Raw genomic sequence first — 19,832 nt, 5'->3', positions numbered from 1 at the left:
AACCCTTCAAAAACCCGCTCCACGGCATTTTTGTATTTTTATGCTATGCATTTAAATAAACGGTTACATGTGTAGTTCTGCCGAGATCCAGGATACACAAATCACCGTCCGAACGCGTATCAAGGGCTTAAACATAAAGAAAAGTGACCAAATGATGTGCTAAGCAGACAGAATAAGGAGCAGACATCTGGATAAAACGCGTGTTGACTAGAATCCTGCCGCCACACTCATCATCATGTTGCTTCAAATAAAGATAGTATTCAGTGTCTCATTCATCTATTAGCATTTGAATTTCGGAATATCGCCTGGCATTAGCGTACAATGTCTGTGTAATTGCATGCTGAAGAATTCGACGTGCCTGATACCTGGACAGAGCTGAGTGAACATTACTGTAGCCCTGCAAAGCTCAATAAGGTTGAAATGCTCGACGCGTTCAAACCGCAGATTCACGAGCTTTGGACTAATCGATGGGAACCGTGCCTGAAGTTCTGCGAGAGAGCCAAGATCAGCGCATATCGGGCCCATATGCGACTGGAGAAAATCGACATGGGAGTTTTCTGTCACGATGACAAGTTTCCGAGTATCATGCAGCAAATCGTCGGATGCGCTTTCATCTTCGTCGATATCGGAATCTGTCTCGTCACACTTGCCAACACAATACGAGTGCAGACTATCTGTGTGGGAAAACTCAGCATTCCGTTCCAGCGAAATAGACAGCCGATGGAGCTGTGGTAGCGTTATTAGGACACCGACTGCCTGTGGAACCGTAAACTTGACTGATCCCAAGTTAAGGATGCGCATGTTTTGACTAAGGTCGCCTGGAGTGAACTGAAGATCGCCGAACCGAGCTGTGTGTCTGGGATTGAATCTTAATACCGATGCCTTTCGTCCAAGCGCAAGCACAATCTGAATATAACGGCTGAGAAGTCCTTCGGGGAAATAGTAATCATCAAGGAAATCAATGTAGTCCAAAGCTGGATACCTGCCGACGATATGCATGCCACTGCTTTCAAGGACCCTGACAAGGTTTTCGTCAATGCACATGGAAATCTCCCGAAGTGTCCGTTCATTTCCTCGGAAGGCGATGGCGTCCGAGTAAGGGTACTCGCCATTGCAAACAAATTTTTCCAGAATTGGAAACAGAGTAATACCCGCGCACGCACCAGTGTTAATAGTATCCGTCGATGCAAAATAGCGTGCAAAGATCTTCAAAACACGGACTCGGGGGTATACAACCACATCGCCAGACTCCTTAAGGGCCATTGACCGAAATGGTTCAATTGTCCAGGATGTCAAGGAAATATTCTCCAGTGTCTCAGAATGGCGCTGAATCAGTTCTCCAACAGAGGTGGTTCCATTGGTGTTGTAAATACTGATACTTTTGAGCGGAACAGGGCCTGTAGCTGCGATTGAAATCCCATTGCACGACATTAGTTCTGCTGATACCCCCGAAACCTTGGAGGACAATCTGTTGAAAAGAAATGCGAAAGGCTGGTGATTCGGTAGGGGCCAGCGGGGATCCATGCTAACCAATTCGAGTAACCTTGCATTGGGAAGGAATCTATCGAGTCGGTTGCAGAACACGCCAATATTGTTGTAGCTAATCTTTTGAGCAGGACTAGGGCTGTTGCTAACAATGGATAAGCTTAACGTCAGGCGTTTGACACTGGGTAGGATCATGTCGTCAGAAACAACAGCCCCGAACTGTGCAAGTGCCTTCCCATCAAAAATGTCAGCCGACTGTATATGGAAGTTCAGTGATTTTATGTGGTCACCTAAACCCAAGCCTAGTGCATTCTCAAAAACACGTGGCATGGAACGACGACAGCATGAGCACTTTAAGCAGCGGAGGCAGCCTGTCTGACACCACGTCACGTCCTGGTACAAATCAGCCAAGATTGCATAGCGCCAGCTGCGACAAATACCAGCTAGTGGAAGCACAAGCCTGAGCCCTGAGCAGTTCAGCTTCTGCATAGGATTGTATTTGTCCGCATCGTAAACTGCTGAATACCGGCTGATCAGTTCAATGACAATGTGCGGCAGATTTTGTGCTAGAGGAGCCATTAGTGATATAGTGACAGTAGAAATAATGATAAAACAGTATATTTCTAAGCAAGGTGGTAGGAAAAGGGAGAGTGGCAAGGGTCTGTATCCAACTAGTGGTACATAAGAGCCAACCTGTTGTGCTGTGATCCGAGATCAGCAGCCATTTGCTGCGGCCACAGCAATTTTTTAAACTGGCGGATGCTGATTTTGTTAGAATCTCGAGATCCAATTACTGTTGTTGCGGTAACAAGAGGGATAAGGTATGAATATCAATACTAAAGAAAAAAGGAAAGGAGAAAGGAAAGCTACTAATGCCATACACTGGCATCTATGAGGATTTCACTGCTGTGCGGCATCTGGCCTCCTCAGTGAGACCAGGGTGACAAGCTGTGATTGTAGTGGTCACAGGTCTCTACTAGATATCTCCATTGGTTTGGCATGGGAGCTGCTCTTATTGTTGGTCGATCTGAAAACTTCCATAGTGTCATCATGTAAAGTAAACTGAGGTGTAATACGTGAAGTTTTAGATATACCAAATGAGAAAATACTAAGCGGCTAAACCAATAAAGGATAGAAAGAGAAAAGTTCTTTCAGGAGAAAGCTCAACATCACATAGGTGGTGAGTCGCCAAGTCAGGATTTTCCTAACACAGTGACTCGTCGATTTAGGGCTAACCGTGTAGTCTATTGACTAGTGTCAAACATCCTCCGTAGTCGATGATGCTTGTGTGTTTCTTCCAATTATGAATGTGACATGCTTCTCATGGGTGACCTTTGGTAGAGACTTTGTATGCACATCCGCTGGCATCTCAGAGCCAGCCAAGTGCGAGATTTGGAAAAGCCCATCGTCATACGCTTCAGTAAGCAAGTGCCAGATGACCCTAACATGTTTGGTACGCTGATAGTTTGATGGATATTTCACTAGAGCAACTGCTGTTGTAGGCCTAGGGTGCATGGTGGGTGATGTAAGGCAAAAAAAAGAGAACAGAAAACAAGTAGCAAAAAATACCTGATATATGATATGTTATATGTAAGCTGAATATTAAACGATGGTATCGTAATCCAGAAATGTGCAAGCAGTGTGAGCGTATCAACAGAAAGTGACAGAATCAAGGAACATATATTGATGAGGGAAGCTGAAGAGAAAAGAAAAGAAAAAGAAAAGGAGAGGCGAGCGCAAAGGTAGTATACTATTGCTCAGGTGGCACAGCAAAAAGCAAAAAAGAAACAACAGGATGGAAAAACCATGTGGTTCAGAGTAATCGGATAGAGATTCGAACAGTATAATCACTTCAAAAGTAGAAGAGCTGCTGGCAGGGTAGGAATTTTTGCTCCATTTCGCAACCCCGTACATTTATGAAACCTGTTCTCCATGGATCTGAAGTTTAACCTATCATTAAAGTGGATGCAGCGTAGCTGCATGCTGCAAGCACATTCTATTCAGCATCTACCTCCATCCAAAATATATTGTATTTTGTGGATCCTCTGCTTACAAAAAACTAATCTACCATGATATAGTCACTCACTTCTTGTCACACATCATTGGAAAACAGGGAAGGTACGTATCTATTAGTAAATCAGCTCACTAAACTCGCTCCAGAATTCGTTCTTCATCACACTGTCCATAACCGAAGACGCATCAAAGTAATTGATAAGAATGTCCTTGCTTGGGGGAGGCGGTGGAAGAATCATAAACGACCCCATGTTGAGCTCAGGATGTACTGTTGAAAATGCTTGAACACCACTGCCAAAATCCGCAATGTACATCTTGAGAGAAGCAATATTAGAAGCATCAGTAAAAACCTTGTAGTTCATGGCAATGGCAAGGAAATTACCAGTACTCGTCTCCCCAGAATCAAGAGTGTCAACAGTTTGTCCAATACGCGGACTAGTTACGGGCCGATATCCGTGACCGAATCTGACTAGCAAACTATGGCAATAGTCTTCGGGAGTAATCGGCTGATGTGCCTGGTGCATTGGAGTGAGAAAATATTCGGCCAATACTGGGTTGCCCATGTAGTTCAACTCTGCCATTCCAAGATGGATGGCGATAGTTGACGACAACTACAGTACAATGTTCGCCTGCAGCTCCATTCTTTCGATCAGTGAGTTTTTGTCAGCCATCCTCGATGCTTCCTTATCACAGCCTTGTTCGTGGACCCTGTGTGCAACAGGCAGAAATGATGTCATTAGTGGACAAGCGTGTCCCATGTGGCAAGATGCTCGAGTACTTGACTGCGAAGCCCGTCAATCTTGGCACGTGAAATCCGGAATAGATGGCCACGCGGTGAAGCAGAGTTGATCAAAAAGCTCATCAGCCTTCTGCGCTTGTTAGGCGACAGCCACATTATGAAATCTGCCACACGGGATTTTACAGAAAGCACTTTGCTGGACACTTCGCTGAGGGGTGCACGCTCGCTCGGCAGGTGTTGCTTGATGACATCGGCACCAAAGCAATAGGTCACTTCTGCCACGGGTACGCCTGATTACTAGTGCACGCGTCTCATCCGCCCAGCGGTTGACGAATGTCAAAACGGTGTTAGCATCTGCAACACCATGGTTGAAATTGACTGAAATTGCCATCCCGCTGTTGTCCTTTAGCCGCACAACGTGAACATGCAGCAATTTGATCCTTCCAGTAGCCTTGTCGGGACATGGAACCAGTCCAACAGGAACTACGTCATCGGGCCAGGTCGCAGGACTGAACCCAGATGACTGAATCTTGCTGAAATGCACCAATGATCAGTGACTCACGGTAATCAGGCATGTTCAGATTGCCCTTGTCAACGATGACCTCCATTCCGCCTGCCAGATGTCTGTTTGAATATCACCAGCGAAACCAAGGACAGAGGGTAAGAGTCCGATAGAACCCTTCCTTGAGCGTGTTGCCTGGCATAAAATCCCCGGCCCCAGTGGCGTTGGCATAAAAGAAAAGAAACCGTAAGGCTATTTCTGAGACCAGCATATCTAACCGACTGCAGATATACCTCTTTGATTCGATCGCTGTTTACAAAGTTGTCCATAGTAAAGTGGCTAGGTAACATGAATTGGCAAGGAAGAGTTGAAGAAGACATTTACTAGTGTCTTGCCCATAGTATTTATACTGGAAATATCACCAGTGTGTGAGCAAGTATACTGGTGAGAATCAGCCATGGGATAGAGTCAAAATTATAACAATTAGCCAATAAATTACCTGAAATAGTGCGTTGTTCAGCGTGGTCACTATACCCTTCAACCATTTGTATATATGAGAGTTGTTTATATGCCGAAGTACATGCATACATTCATTTCTGTCATGGCTCAGCTCGGCTCGTCATCACTGCTATATGCCTGCTCTGCCCACTGATAGGAAATCGGCATCCACGGTGGAAGTTGGCCGTAAATCATAGGATCCACCACCGGTGATTTGAATTCATGACTGACTACTTTCTTAATCCAGAAATGTGTAAGTGTTGTGAGCATATCAGGAATAGAAAGTGACTGAGCCAAGGAATATACATTGATGAATAAAGCTAAAGAGAAGTAGGAAGGGAGAGGCGAACGAAAAGGTTTTATACCATTGCTCAGGTGGCACAGCCAAAAAGAGGAAGAAAAAAAAGAAAAAAGAACAATAGGATCAAAAACTATGTAGTTCACAGTAATCGGATCATGAGATTCTAACACAGCTCGCATCCCTTGCATCAACTGCTACACACGATCACGATAGACAGTGCAATGACAAAACCTGGTCCTGGTCTTTGCAGCAGCGACTGCTTCCAGTTTGGAATCTTAGCTCCTTTTGATTGTTCTGTCAGGTATAGCAGCCGGATCAGTTATAGCTATTGTCATACTATTGTCCGGACAGGTCAACTATGGCTAGCTGATTCAAAGCCAGTTCGCCGCCCACCAGGCAACACCCGTCTGGTCGACAACCGATGCCACGATCGGTGTGGCCAGTACCCTGCTGTCGATTCTTTTGGCCGGACTCTCACTTGGATGGCAGTGTTCTGCCAAAACAACGTCTGAGAGGCTATTGGTATTCTATTTGCCCTCGACTTGCTTGAGGTCTACTTCTCATTCTTCACACCCAAGAACAGGGATGCTCCTGTTCTGGTTTGGTGCCTCGCAGCGTTCGCGCTACTTGCTCTTGATTACAGTCACTAGCGCTGTCTTGTTTTTCCTCCATGGAGCCGCGCAGCACCGTGCAATTTTCCTCTGCCCACACCAACCCTGCACCGATGAGACCGAGGAATATGTGGATGCTGAGTCGGACAGAGACTTTGTCGAAACACCATTGGCACAAACACGTGGAAAGAATGGCTCTCCTTCCCTTGGTTGATACACCCGAGTACAGTGGTTCGTGGCTTCGATACATTCACATTCTCGTGGGTCAGCGACATATTCTACAAGGGCTCTCGTCGTCAGCTCGACTATGCGGATCTTTACAAACTGGATACGAGTGACATGGCACTTCCAAACTGGAGCTGCTATGCAAAGCACCGCAAACCAGGTCGGCCTCTGCTATTGTCGCTAATGTTAACATCTGCCCCTCAGCTCCTCACTCAGCTATTGCTTTCTGTAGCTGTTGCAGTATTAAACTACTCTGGTCTGTTCTTCTTGCAGCGCATTCTGCAGTTGATCGAGATTATTGGCAATACTACCGTAGGTGGTACTCCAGCAAAATCTATCTGTAGTGTATATCTGGATGCATTCGGGCTGTTCGTCTTCACACTCCTAAATATGCAGCTTATTGACCAAGCGATGTGGGTTAGCCATCATATAGATTTCCACATGAAGGGTCTCTTTGTTAGCGAGCTGTCTACCAAGACCTTGAACCGTCATGCAAAGGGATCACTTGAGGGCGTCACGGGCGATGACAATGAGGATAGCAGCGACGAATGGGTTAGAGTCGGCGCAGGAAGCGACAAATGGCAAAATAATGAATCTGCTCACCACAGATCTCAACCGTGTCACCAAGATCGTCGCCTACCTGGATGACCTGTACATGCTGCCTCTGTCAGCAGTCATTGGTGTCATTTACATGTTCAAGCTGCTGGGATAGTCATCGCTCATCGGATTCTCGGTCATGATTCCTGTACTACCCACTGACAAGGAAACTATTCTACTATTTGTCCGATCTTGAGGAGAAAACTTCGGAGCTGAGCTACGAGCATGTGGAAGCGATTACAGAGCTTCTGCAAGGAATCAAGGCTGCCAAACTCTATGGCTGAGAGTCCCAGTTCCTCAAAAAGATCGAAGCGCACCACAAAAAGCAGCTGGGTTCAATGTGGAGATGGCTACTCGGCTGGGCCTATGCATCCATCATCACGTCTCTGTCGCTGATGATCGTCATGGTACTGACACTTGCATCATACACTAGTATATTCGGACATCAAATCAATGCCGAGATTGTATTTACAACGATCTCGGTATTCCAGCTTCTGCGAATTTCACTAGAGCATTTCCTCGACTTTTTGAGCTGGGTCATTTCGGGCTATGTGTCGCTGAAACGTATCGATTCATACCTTGCGATGCCTCAGGCCCAGGACCTCGAAGAGCAGATCTGTCAAGTAGATGGCAGTGGTGATGTGCTAGGATTTGTCAAGCCCAGTCTAGTTTGGGACACATGGGAAGAATCAACTTGACTAACTCAGCCGATGCTACTAGGTATATGGCGAAGGTCAATGAGAACACACCACTGATATCGGATGCTTTGACCTGTTCAGATGCTTCATTGGACAGCCAGTAGGAACAGCCAGATAAGATTGCATTCAGGCTCAAGGACATCGATATTCACTTCCCTACTAATGGGTTATCGGTCATTGCTGGTCTGACAGGCAGTGGCAAGTCATCATTGCTGTCAGCGCTCATTGGTGAGATGACATTGATCAGTGGGTCTATTCAGCTGCCAACTGTCAATGCTGACCAGAGCATCGCTTCGAACCAGGGCTATCAAGACGTTATTGTGCTGTCATATGAACAGACAGGAATTCGCAATGTTGGCTATGTTGCATAGGAGGCATGGCTGCGCAATGCCACTATCCGCGAGAACATCCTATTTGGCGAAGCCGTATGATCAGCAGCGCTATGAGGGGGTGCTGCATATCTGTACACTAAAGCCTGATCTGCGGATCCTGACTGCTGGCAACCAGACCGAGATTGGCAAGCATGGTGTGATGCTGTCAGGTGGCCAGAAGCAGCATGTTGCATTGGCGTATGCTGTGTACTTGGACTGCAAGATCCTACTTATTGATGACTGTCTGTCAACTGTCGATGCGCACACTACCAAGCACATCCTGATGGAATGCCTGCTGAACAAGTCATCGCTGATGCAGGACTGCACTTGTGTCCTCATCACTTGTCATATATCGATGTGTCTTCCTATATGCGTAGTACATCGTGGTGATGCGCAAGGGCAAGGTTGCGCTCAAGGGCAATCCACAGGAACTACAAGCCTTGGGCTGATTCGCTGCCACACTTGCTGAGCTCAACACTAAGGAAGACACCAAGTTCTGACGATGGATTAAAGGGCAAGGAAGTTGATGGCATCGAAGATGATGGCAATGCCGAGCAGGCCAAGGCTATCAATGATCCAATATTGGAAGATGAGTACAACAGCAAGAGACTGCACCAAACTGGCCGCTGACGGGGATTTGGGTACAGGTATCAATCCGGTAAACCTTGAAGGAACTTTGGTTGCGGACGAGGAGTGTGAGACTGGGCAGGTCAAAATGGATATTTGGTATATATTCCTCTCAGTATGCAGCGGTTACTGGTACTAGTTTTCTGCACTTTTAATAAACTCCCTGACCAAACTAGTTGCAATTGTTTAAGACTACTGGATCTACATCTGGTAGCAGCATATAATGCAGCAATTCCACATATAGTTCTATATGATTCAGTTGATATTGTATCACCAACAGCAAATACTAACATAGTTGGCCAGCATACAGTATTATTTTGGATTAGTATTTACCTGGCAATTGGTATTATTAAAGATAATATACTTTTTATCAAGCTTACTTATATATATTCTTGACTGATCAAAGCTCCTAGAAATGTGCATATACAGCTAATCAGGTTAGTTGTCTATGCCATACTGTATTTCTTTAATTCAATAGCATTTGGCCAGATCATTAGCTAGTTCTCCTATGATATAGAATCAATTGGCATAAATACCCTAGATTCACTCATTTGGGTATTTACAGAGGAGGTCAATCAGAGATACTTATCTGTATAATACTTATTTATATGTATTGAAACTATTGGTAATTATAGTAAAATAATAATTTCACCCAAACTACTATTAGTTTCTTAGAAAAGTTTCAGTAAATATAATTTTTCACTAGGGGGGTTATACAGAGATACTTATCTGCCCATTAACTATTTATGCATGCTGGAACTATTAGCAATTTCAGTGAAATAAAAATTTCACCCAAACCGCCATCGGCATCTTGGAAAAGTTTCAGTGAACATAATTTCCTTGTGGTTGCTTAGCCACATCTATTGAGATATTGACTTTTATTGCCCAATGAAAATTAACCCCAAATATGCAAAGTTTTTCTTTCTGGTTGAAATTATGTTCACTGAAACTTTTCCAAGATGCCGATGGTGGTTTGGGTGAAATGGCAAAAAAAATATTTGTATTTTTAAAATCAATTATACACACAAAAGCATTCTGGACACAATAACAAATAATAACTATAGAAAAAATAATTAGTAGCAAAAAATAGTTCTGAAAATGATTATTCAAATATCTATCTAACAAAATTGCAAATAACTAAAATTTACAAGTCCAGGAATGACCCCCTTCCAGAGTGAACTAAGAGCATTACTATCAAGAGTGTTATCAGAAAGAAGAAATATGCCTGATGTTGCTGATGCTAGGTATACTGCTAGAGGTATAGAGCAACTTGGATTTGAGCATTCTTCTGAAATATTTGTTGACTCATTTATTGTTGAGGTTGTTGTTGAGAAATGCAGTGAATCAGATATAAAGGTGAAGCAGAAGTCAGCTAGTGTTAGATTGCATAAAGTATTTGGAGAAGGTTTTGGTTATAAGTATGTTAGAAGCAAGATTAGTGGAGGCCATTCATAAATATAAAAGTTTAAAGAAACTAAATATCTGTTAACAGAATAACCAATTAACAAATAAGAAATCAATTACTAGCAGTAGATAAATATTTTATTAGTCATCACAGCAGTGACTGCTGGTTGGGAACCTTTCTGTATTAAAGACCGAAATTAAGATAGAAATTTAAAATGAAATTTTAGATGAAATCATAAATGAAACGTGGAGGGTGAGCTTCTGAGTATCATCCGACACGTATAAAAAAGGGAGCTAGTACCTCTATGGATGAGCTCCTTACCTTTCAATTTTTCGGCAAAAATCGCCAAATTTTCATTAAAGGCCACCCTATTATCTCTAATTAACTTTCACAATGTCTGACATCCAAATCCGCATTCAACAACTTGAACACGCCCTAGCCGCTATGGGCGTAACTCCTGGCGCTACACTATCACCGCTTAGCTCTGATTTCTCCTTTGACGAAGACACGCTATCTTCAGTCCCTGCAGCTACCCTCCCTGTCTACGCATCGTTACTAGAAGACCAAGATCGCCGTCACCTGCTAGCTGCCACAGCAAGAAACCGAGACCGCTCCTTCGAAACTCCAGAATTTCGCATCCACTGGCCAGCTATACGTGACCAGGCCACAGATAAAGCCCTTACAGAAATCCAGTTTCGTATCTCAGGGATCTTTCGTATCCTGGATGATGCCCTACTACGTGCCTCACATCGACCAGATGGTTTTCCCCTCAGTGACTTCGCACGCCTTGCCAACAACCTCTATTTGTTGGCGGCAGATGCAGCATCATTTGTCACAGCCCAGCGCATTAGGCGCATATATGTGGCTCATGGTTTGCCCCCACCACGCAACATTGACCCAGCTAAGGGCATGGCAGATGTCATCGAGGATATTCTCCACCAGAAAGAAGTGGCTCGAAAACTGGCACGCCCTATGGCAACCCGCAGACACAAAACCCGCTTCCAGAACCAGGGAAACGTGGGTACCCCACCCCCTCCTATACACAGCCGACAACCAGCAGAACCTCAGCGCAACTGGAGCAATCACAGTACCAGCAATACCAACGGCCAACAGCGCAACCAAAGAGCCCCACGCCATCCAACCCAACACTAAATATTGGTGGACGCCTCCGACATTTTACCAGCTCCTGGCAAAGAATATCGCCGCCAGCTTTTATTCGATCTATTCTATATTCTGGTTTCCATATCCCCCTCTCCAAGCCTATCCAACCCAACTGCCCCCCACCGCGTATATATTCAGACAGCGACAGAGCACTGATCACCACCGAAGTCGCCTCTCTATTAGACAAGACTGCCATTTGCAAAGTCGACCCATCAACACCTGGTTTCTACTCCCCTCTCTTCACCGTCGCCAAAAAGAATGGCAAGCGCCGCCCAGTCCTCGATTTGAGACTCCTCAACAATCATATTACTCCCCGTCACTTCAAGATGGAGGGCATCAAGACGATATTTGGCATGATGCAACGGAAGGATTGGATGACAAGTATCGACCTCTCCGATGCCTTTCTGCATGTGCCCGTGGCTGCAGACTCCCGCCATTTACTACGCTTTGCCTGGGAAGGCACTCACTACGAGTTTCAATGCCTTCCTTTTGGTCTATCTCTTTCACCGCTTATTTTCACCAAGGTCATGGCCGCCGCACTACGCCATCTGCGCAGCAAGGGAATTCGAGTAACAGCATATATGGACGACCTCCTGATCATGGCCAAAACCAAACAGCAGGCCCAGCAACACACCGACAGAGTTCTCCGCACATTGCAAGACTTGGGATTCCTTATCAACCCAGACAAATCCACAATGCACCCACGACAAGTAATCGAGCACCTGGGCTTTATGATCCGCTCACGGACAATGTCTATACATCTACCCTCAGCCAAACGCCGCGACCTGCGCCGCAGTGCACAGAAGCTCATCAATATAGGACATGCCACACCTCGCCAGCTAGCGTCATTTATCGGCAAAGCCTGCGCAACTATGCCCGCTATTCTACCCTCACGACTCTTCACTCGGGCACTCCTTCGCACCAAGAATGCAGCCCTAGGCCACCACTCCTGGGATACAACTATTCCCCTACCACCAGATGCCCTCCACGAACTGCAATGGTGGCAGCAACGCCTACTCCTCTGGAACGGCCAGTGTTTTCTGCCTCCACGCCCATCTATGGAGATTTTCACAGACGCCTCTTCAGATGGCTGGGGCATCGTTACACCAGAACGCACTATCCAAGGAAAATGGCAACAGCACGACAGGTTGCGACACATCAACTACAAGGAATTGCAGGTCCTCAGCTATGCAGCAACACTACAGGAATGCCAAGGGAAGCATATCCTAGTACACTGCGACAACAGTACAGCCCGTGCCTATATGAACAACCAAGGTGGCACATTCTCCCCTCAGCTTTCACACCTAGCAGAGTCAATCTGGCACCGATGCCTCCAGTCAGCAACATCACTACAGGTTGTGCATATCCCATCAGCAATGAACCCAGCCGATGCACCATCCCGCGCACAGAGCAGCAAGACTACGTGGTACCTACACCCACACACATTCCACAGGATCTGCCAGCAATGGGCGCCAGCAGTGCAAATTCCGTATGCACCACAGCTCGACCTCCCACAGCTACAAATCACCCAACCGCTATATCACCAGTGGCCACACGGCCAGCATCTCCTCTGCATCCCACCATGGCATATGATCCTAGCCATCCTACAGAAGATTCAACGCGAACACCTACACAACGTTGTTCTTCTTGTCCCCTATTGGCCATCCGCTCCATGGTTCCCGATACTTCTACAGCTCCAACAGGGCCAACTACTGCACATTCCCCCCGACCACATTTGCCCAACCAGCACAACACAACAACATCCACTAGGCCGCAACCCCCAGTGGTCCCTCATCGCCTGCTGCGTCAGCGCCAGCAACTAGCAGAAGCTGGACTAAGCAGTGATGCTATCTCAATTGCACTCCACCCAGCAGCACAAACAGCCCGAACCCGAGCCTATTCTTCTATCCAGGACCGGTTCAGTACCTGGTGTGAGGAACGATCCATTCAGGCTACAAAAGCAGCAGCAGCCGACATCGTTAATTTCCTTGCAGAAGGACGGGTCCACCTACACTGGGAGCCGAGCACTATCCTTAACTACAGATCCGCACTTCTTGATATGCAAGATGACCCCTCACGACTCACCCACTCTGGGGCATTCTCAGCATTCTTCACTGCTATTGATCGCTCTGCACTACTCTCATTCGACAAATCTGCACCAGATATCTCCCCTATCCTTACTAGTTTCCGCTCACTTGGCCCATCTGCAACTCTCTCTATACCAGACCTTACACGCAAATTGTGCTGGCTCCTCGCTGTCACTGGCTTTATGCGCCCATCAGACATTGCCAGAATTGATGCTTCCCGATTAGCCATACACGCAGATCACGCTTACCTAATAATTGTTGCTCCTAAGGAACTACGCAGAGGTCGCCGAATCGAACGGCCAGTCCACATCCATAGGCATCCAGACCCTCTCATTTGCCCTGTGGACTGCTTAACGGCTTACAAAGCCAATATACTCGATATATATCCAGCAGCCCCAGCAACTCACCCGACGGCCCCTCATCTCAAATTCACACCACTTATCCGTGATCAACGACGCCCCTTCCATGGTATTGGCACTCAACGCATCTCCAAACATATACAGGCCATTATGTCCCTTATCACTTCCTCTCGCCGAATCTCAGGGAGGTCCCTTGGCTCAGACGCTGCCTCTAAACATGGAGCCTCTCTTGACGAAGTACTGACACAAGGTTTTTGGTCTGCGGCAGGGGTCTTTGATACCCACTACCGCATTAACCGCCGCTCACAGACCAACCTGACGACACTTGCTCTGCGAGCACCTTCTCCACATACCAGCAGTCACTGCTGTGATGACTAATGTCATCCTGAACGAACGTCTCGTGACGTTCTGGAAACATTAGTCGAACAGCAGTGACTGCTGCCCTCCCTCCTCTCCCTCTCTTCCGAAAAATTTTCCGGTAAGGAGCTCATCCATAGAGGTACTAGCTCCCTTTTTTATACGTGTCGGATGATACTCAGAAGCTCACCCTCCACGTTTCATTTATGATTTCATCTAAAATTTCATTTTAAATTTCTATCTTAATTTCGGTCTTTAATACAGAAAGGTTCCCAACCAGCAGTCACTGCTGTTCGACTAATGTTTCCAGAACGTCACGAGACGTTCGTTCAGGATGACAAAATACAGAATGTTTACCACTGGCCAAAAAGATTCTAGCAACTAGATTAACAAATAAACAAAGATGCCAAATATGGTGCTTCTACGAAACCCCCTTCGGCATCCTGAAAAATTTCAGTTGATTTCTCGGGACGCAGCCTGTATCTCAGTAGAAGCATATTAATTGTGTATCAACTGAAATTTTTCAGGATGCCGAAGGGGGTTTCGTAGAAGCACCATATTTGGCATCAGAACAAGAAAACAATAAAAATATTAATAATTATTAAATAGCTAACCATTTCTGACTGATCTCCTTATAGAATTAGATTTATTCAAAAGCTGCTATTTTAAAACATCATGTTCAAGTCATCAAGTCGTTATCATCCTATTTATAACTATTTATCTAATACCAAGCAATCATATAACTCATCAATTTTAGAAAGTATTAAACTATACCATTTTAAAAAATCATAATAAATTCATCAAGTTGTTAGAATCCCATCTGTAATTAATAGATATGCACCAAGCAATCATATGTGTCATCAATTTTAGAAAGAATCAAGCTGTGCTATTTTAAAACATCAAATTCAAGTCATCAAGTCATTAGTACTCCATCTGTAATTAATCAATATGCACCAAGCAATCATATGTATCATCAATTTTAGATTGAAGGAATCGATTTTGAATTTCAACAATAGATGCTTCTAACTCTGCTTTTTGGGGCAAAGTATGTATTGGTTCCACTTGTGTTGACTTATCATGTGTATCAGGGTAATCAAAGTTGCTCATAACCCAGAGTGAGTGATGATGATCAATATGTACATCACTGTTTGCTAGTATCTTCTTCATATTATAGAGTAAGCAGCATAACTTCATTTGCACATTGTAAACATTCCTATTCTTTACTCTAACAATCTCCCTGTTTGACAGCCTTTTGAATGTATTGCCTAGTTCTCCAAATGTATTTTCTACCATTGAACGGAATGATCCAAGATGGGAATTATATTCAGCTTCTGTTTCTGATAAGCTTGTTCCTCTCTGCTTTCTTACTGGTAAACAAAAGTTGTGCAGTCCAAAAGTATCCTGCTCTTCTTCCTCAGTCATCTCTTCCAAAATACTTTGTGGATAACCACCATCAAGCACAATACAATCAATAGGTGATATATTCTTCAGCAACCCCATGTTCTTAATCATTCTTGAGTCTGGGTGATCTCTACAGTCTTCAGTTGGTGAAACAAGTAGAACCATTCCATTCACATCAATGCATAGTTGTGTGCGATATCCTGATTTTTTCAATTTGAATGAATAGAGATCTGGTTTGTATGCTCCATTGTGTAGTGCTCTTGAGTCATGGCCATCTAACATTAGTGTAACATGTTTAAACCCTTGAGGATTCTGTATCTTTGCTGCAAAGACTCGTAGTTCTGGAGTTGAAAACATTGTTTGCAGATAGTATGTTAGCTTCTTATTCAAATCTTTCATTTCAGAAATATAGAACATATTATGAATAGCTTGATAGCTACTCCTAGGAATAAATCTTTCCATTTCATTGATAGATAATCCTTCTACAAGTTGGTATATGATGAGCAGTCCTTTCTCTACACTTCTGTAAGGACATGGATAATGAGTGCAACCAAATAAAACATTCAGAAAGAAGAAAATAGGAATCATCCCTAGATGTTTAAGAAGTGTGTCCTTGATAAGTTTAATTTCTCTTACTTCACGAACTTCACTTCTGTGATATTTTGTATGTTTTAGAATTACCCAGTCATCATTCAGAAACTTCCATTTGTTTGTGTACAGTTTGTGATACTCCTTTTCTCTGAGTTCTTGTAATTGATGATTCATCATTGTGAGGCACTCATAAATTTAAAAGTTGTCATTTATTGCAATGGGCCCATTCTACAAATTCTTCAACACTCGACTTGCTGAGCTAGATGAGGAAGAGAGAGAAAAGCTAGTCCAACTACTTAGCAAAAATTTCAATATGAGCAGAAAATTAACAGTATATATCAGAGCATGGATTAAGAATGTTTCAGAAGATAGGGGTGTTAGTATTAAGCATGTGTTTGATGTATGCAACTATAGTTGTGCAGATATGGAGGTAATGGTTGCTAACTGCCCATTTTAAAACTAGATCCTCTCAGTATGGATAATACGATTATGAATTCTAGTTACTTTAAGTACCACTTCTTGACTTGGTTCACCAATAATAGAAGCAATATATTCTCCAAATGGACTACTTGCTTGTATTTTGATATGAGTGTGAGTACTGCTAACTACTTCATTGTGAATCATATAGATATCTAGATAATAGAATAGCAACCCTCTAAAAGTATATAAGAAATAATGACTAACTAGGAACTCATCTCCAATATGAAGTATGTTGTAAGCAACTTTATATCTAGCTGGCCTGAGATCAGTATTTTCTCTTATATATGTGGGTTCTAGATCATCAAGTTCAATGTTGCTAATATCAGCAATAAGATTATCTATTCCTAGGTCATCGGTATCCTCACTAACACTTGAGAGAGTTGAGAGACAAACTTTCTCTCTTGCTTGCTGAGCTGTTAACCAATCAATATGCATTCCACGATAGTTAACAAGTCCCATTTCAGCAAATGTGTGTTGTTGCCTTTCTCTTGAAACAACAGGCCAGAAAGAATTTTTCTGACTAGGAACAATAGTGATGTTTGTGATATCTCTTCTCAGAACAACTTCAGATTCAAGAGGACCACTACTGGTAGCATATGTAAGAAGAAGAGTTGGGTGCCCATTAAAAGAGAGGTTAGAAACAACAGTCATCATATCTTCATTCTCTTTCAACTTTTTAGCTATTCCTTGTTTCTTCTTAGTTGTCCTATTGAACCAATGGCAATAAGCAAGAGCATGTTCTTTATGAAAGTAAATACACAATGTATGTTTGTTATGAATCTGATCAACTAGTGCCATCCATTGCTTTTCATAAGATGTTGCAAATGTCCTACAATCACTAAGAAACTCTAGTGTACTAGCAATTAAGTTTGTGTTCCATTCTACTTCTTTCAACTCAGGAGAGTGAACAGTAAGCTCAAGCCTCATTAATCCTTCATTCCTACAAGCAACAAGTGTTTCACCAAATTGCTGAGAAGTTGGCATCACTAGCTCTGATAGCTTAGAAGTAAGTTGATTGCGAACCTCACCACTTTCTAGAAGTTGAACAAATTTATTATACAACTTGTTCCTAATTCTTATTTCATCTTCATCAGTAAACCAGCTAATACAGTTTGCTCCAACTTTATCTTCATCATCAAGAATATCATTGCTACTGATTCCATTATCAAAAAGAAATTCCTTTATTACAGCCCTAGAAGATATGTTTAGACAATCCATTGTAATATCATAGTTCAGAAGAAATACATGTTCCTGATGCATCCTAAGAAAGATATCAGTTAGTGCAGGATCAGCTATTGCAACATTTGGAGCAGATACTTTGTAAACAGAGACTTTACCATTTCTCACACTTACCATGCACTTCATATACTTAAATCTGTATCCATCACCAAAAACTCTATGCAATCTATCAAAAGGAGTAATATTGTTAATCTGATCTATAAGAGCATATGATTCAGGTATCTCAACAACACATGAATCCATAAAGATATCAGAATGCTGAATAAATCCTTGCTGTTCAATGCCATTACTAGTATATCTTGCATCAGATATATCAGGCATATTATCTCTATTCTTCAACTCAAGTCCCAAAAGGGAGTTAAGATGTACTCTTAAGGAGGCCATTCATAAATATAAAAGTTTAAAGAAACTAAATATCTGTTAACAGAATAACCAATTAACAAATAAGAAATCAATTACTAGCAGTAGATAAATATTTTAAAATACAGAATGTTTACCACTGGCCAAAAAGATTCTAGCAACTAGATTAACAAATAAACAAAGATGCCAAATATGGTGCTTCTACGAAACCCCCTTCGGCATCCTGAAAAATTTCAGTTGATTTCTCGGGACGCAGCCTGTATCTCAGTAGAAGCATATTAATTGTGTATCAACTGAAATTTTTCAGGATGCCGAAGGGGGTTTCGTAGAAGCACCATATTTGGCATCAGAACAAGAAAACAATAAAAATATTAATAATTATTAAATAGCTAACCATTTCTGACTGATCTCCAGTGAAAAATATGGTCCAGTTGCTATTTACAAAGTATCTACCCCAAATATTGCAATAGCTAGTTCTTTGTTAACAGTGAAGTTTGCTACTATGGCTGATCACAAAATATATCTACAGAATTATGACATCACAATGGATTGTATGAATATCTCATCTAGAAATATTATCTATAAATACCTTTTAGAAAGAGGAGTTGAAAAGAAAGATGTTGTAGATGATTTACGCAAGTCTGGCTCTAACTGTATTAGCTGGTTTACAAAGAAAGGAGATGTTAAAGTTAAGAACAAAATTTACAACAAGTTTATTCAGCTTCTTGAGAGTGGTGAAGTTCGTAATCCTCTTAGTTCAAAACTTTCTGAATTTATAATGCCGACTTTGCACAACTTTGGAGAAACATTGTATGCTTGTAGAAACTCTGGTTTGACTAGGATAGAACTAACTGTACATTCTTCTCAGATGCAAACATTTGAATGGAATAGCAGCTTGCTTCTTAACACAGTTCAGTTTATGAATGAATGCAGAACATTTGCAACTTCTTATGAAAAGCAGTGGATGGCACTTGTTGATAAAGTTAGTAGTTGTTATACTGTTTGTATTTATGTGAGACAACAGCATACTCTAGCATATTGTCATTGGTTTAACTCTATCACATCAAAGAAGCAAGGAATTATTAAGAAGCTAACTAAGAATGAAGATCCAATGGTAGTTGTTGCTAATCTCTCATTCAACAATAGACCTACACTTTATCAAATATATAATTCACTTGAGAGTGGTCTTGAAACAGAAAAAGTTCTTAGAAGAGTTGATGAGAATATAACTATTGTTCCAAGTCAGAGAAACTCCTTCTGGTCAACTTATCCTACAACTAAGCAGTATCACACTTTTGAAGAGATGGGATTAGTTAACTATAAAGGAATGCATATTGGTTGGATAGATAGTAAGCAAGCAAAGAGTAAGATATGTTTATCAGAAATGTCAGAGGTTGATTATTCTGCAAAAGAGGAAAACATCAATGCATTAACAACAGCAATAGACAATATCACACTTGATGAAACTAGACATATATTTATCAAAGAGAATACAGATCTGAAACCTTCCTTGTATACAGTTGCTTACAATGTTCTTCAGTTAGATGATGAATTTATAGTTACACATTATGCACTCCATACTTTCAGAGGACATTCATACTTCTATGTTGATATTCATATTAAAGGGAGAGATAAACAGCCAACTCTTATTAGGACACCAGCTGACAGTTCTATTGGAAAAGCAATTTCTCAACAGTTAGGAGAATCAAAGCAACAAATATATCT

The 19,832-nt window shown here is 42.7% G+C and overlaps 7 protein-coding genes across 7 annotated transcripts; 5 read left to right on the top strand and 2 right to left on the bottom strand.

Moving 5' to 3' along the window:
• Positions 1-3,379: 3,379 nt before the first annotated feature.
• DL89DRAFT_130522 (uncharacterized protein) lies at positions 3,380-4,227 on the bottom strand. Its single transcript, XM_040883318.1, has one exon. The coding sequence runs from the start codon at positions 4,077-4,079 to the stop codon at positions 3,615-3,617; it is 465 nt and encodes a 154-aa protein (XP_040739536.1). The 5' UTR covers positions 4,080-4,227; the 3' UTR covers positions 3,380-3,614.
• Positions 4,228-6,340: 2,113 nt separating this feature from the next.
• On the top strand, positions 6,341-7,067 carry DL89DRAFT_314172 (uncharacterized protein; the record flags this gene model as incomplete). The annotated part of the gene is made up of 2 exons (XM_040891021.1): positions 6,341-6,409; positions 6,435-7,067. 2 exons carry the CDS (start codon positions 6,341-6,343, stop codon positions 7,020-7,022), a joined length of 657 nt encoding a protein of 218 aa, XP_040739535.1. The 3' UTR covers positions 7,023-7,067.
• A 953-nt stretch (positions 7,068-8,020) lies between these two features.
• Positions 8,021-8,736, top strand: DL89DRAFT_314169 (uncharacterized protein; the record flags this gene model as incomplete). The annotated part of the gene is made up of 1 exon (XM_040891020.1): positions 8,021-8,736. One exon carries the CDS (start codon positions 8,021-8,023, stop codon positions 8,507-8,509), a length of 489 nt encoding a protein of 162 aa, XP_040739534.1. The 3' UTR covers positions 8,510-8,736.
• A 1,671-nt stretch (positions 8,737-10,407) lies between these two features.
• DL89DRAFT_271222 (uncharacterized protein) lies at positions 10,408-10,725 on the top strand (the record flags this gene model as incomplete). The annotated part of the gene is made up of 1 exon (XM_040888890.1): positions 10,408-10,725. A coding segment is annotated over exon 1 (166 nt), but the record flags the coding sequence as incomplete, so codon positions are not given.
• A 2,180-nt stretch (positions 10,726-12,905) lies between these two features.
• DL89DRAFT_228123 (uncharacterized protein) lies at positions 12,906-14,057 on the top strand (the record flags this gene model as incomplete). The annotated part of the gene is made up of 1 exon (XM_040884869.1): positions 12,906-14,057. One exon carries the CDS (start codon positions 12,906-12,908, stop codon positions 14,055-14,057), a length of 1,152 nt encoding a protein of 383 aa, XP_040739532.1.
• A 2,430-nt stretch (positions 14,058-16,487) lies between these two features.
• DL89DRAFT_261348 (uncharacterized protein) lies at positions 16,488-18,068 on the bottom strand (the record flags this gene model as incomplete). The annotated part of the gene is made up of 1 exon (XM_040885841.1): positions 16,488-18,068. One exon carries the CDS (start codon positions 18,066-18,068, stop codon positions 16,488-16,490), a length of 1,581 nt encoding a protein of 526 aa, XP_040739531.1.
• A 541-nt stretch (positions 18,069-18,609) lies between these two features.
• DL89DRAFT_261347 (uncharacterized protein) lies at positions 18,610-19,651 on the top strand (the record flags this gene model as incomplete). The annotated part of the gene is made up of 3 exons (XM_040885840.1): positions 18,610-19,089; positions 19,132-19,619; positions 19,648-19,651. 3 exons carry the CDS (start codon positions 18,610-18,612, stop codon positions 19,649-19,651), a joined length of 972 nt encoding a protein of 323 aa, XP_040739530.1.
• Positions 19,652-19,832: the final 181 nt, after the last annotated feature.

The sequence above is a fragment of the Linderina pennispora genome (genome assembly GCF_002104995.1).
Source record: "Linderina pennispora strain ATCC 12442 chromosome Unknown DL89scaffold_40, whole genome shotgun sequence".
In the NCBI taxonomy this organism is placed as follows: Eukaryota; Fungi; Kickxellomycota; class Kickxellomycetes; order Kickxellales; family Kickxellaceae; genus Linderina; species Linderina pennispora.
Note: the sequence above shows the minus strand (reverse complement) of the source record. Positions and strands in the feature narration are given on the sequence as shown.

Coding starts and splice junctions, on each gene's coding strand:
- DL89DRAFT_130522 (XM_040883318.1), bottom strand. CDS start 4,079: ATGGCAGAGTTGAACTACATGGGCAACCCAGTATTGGCCGAATATTTT.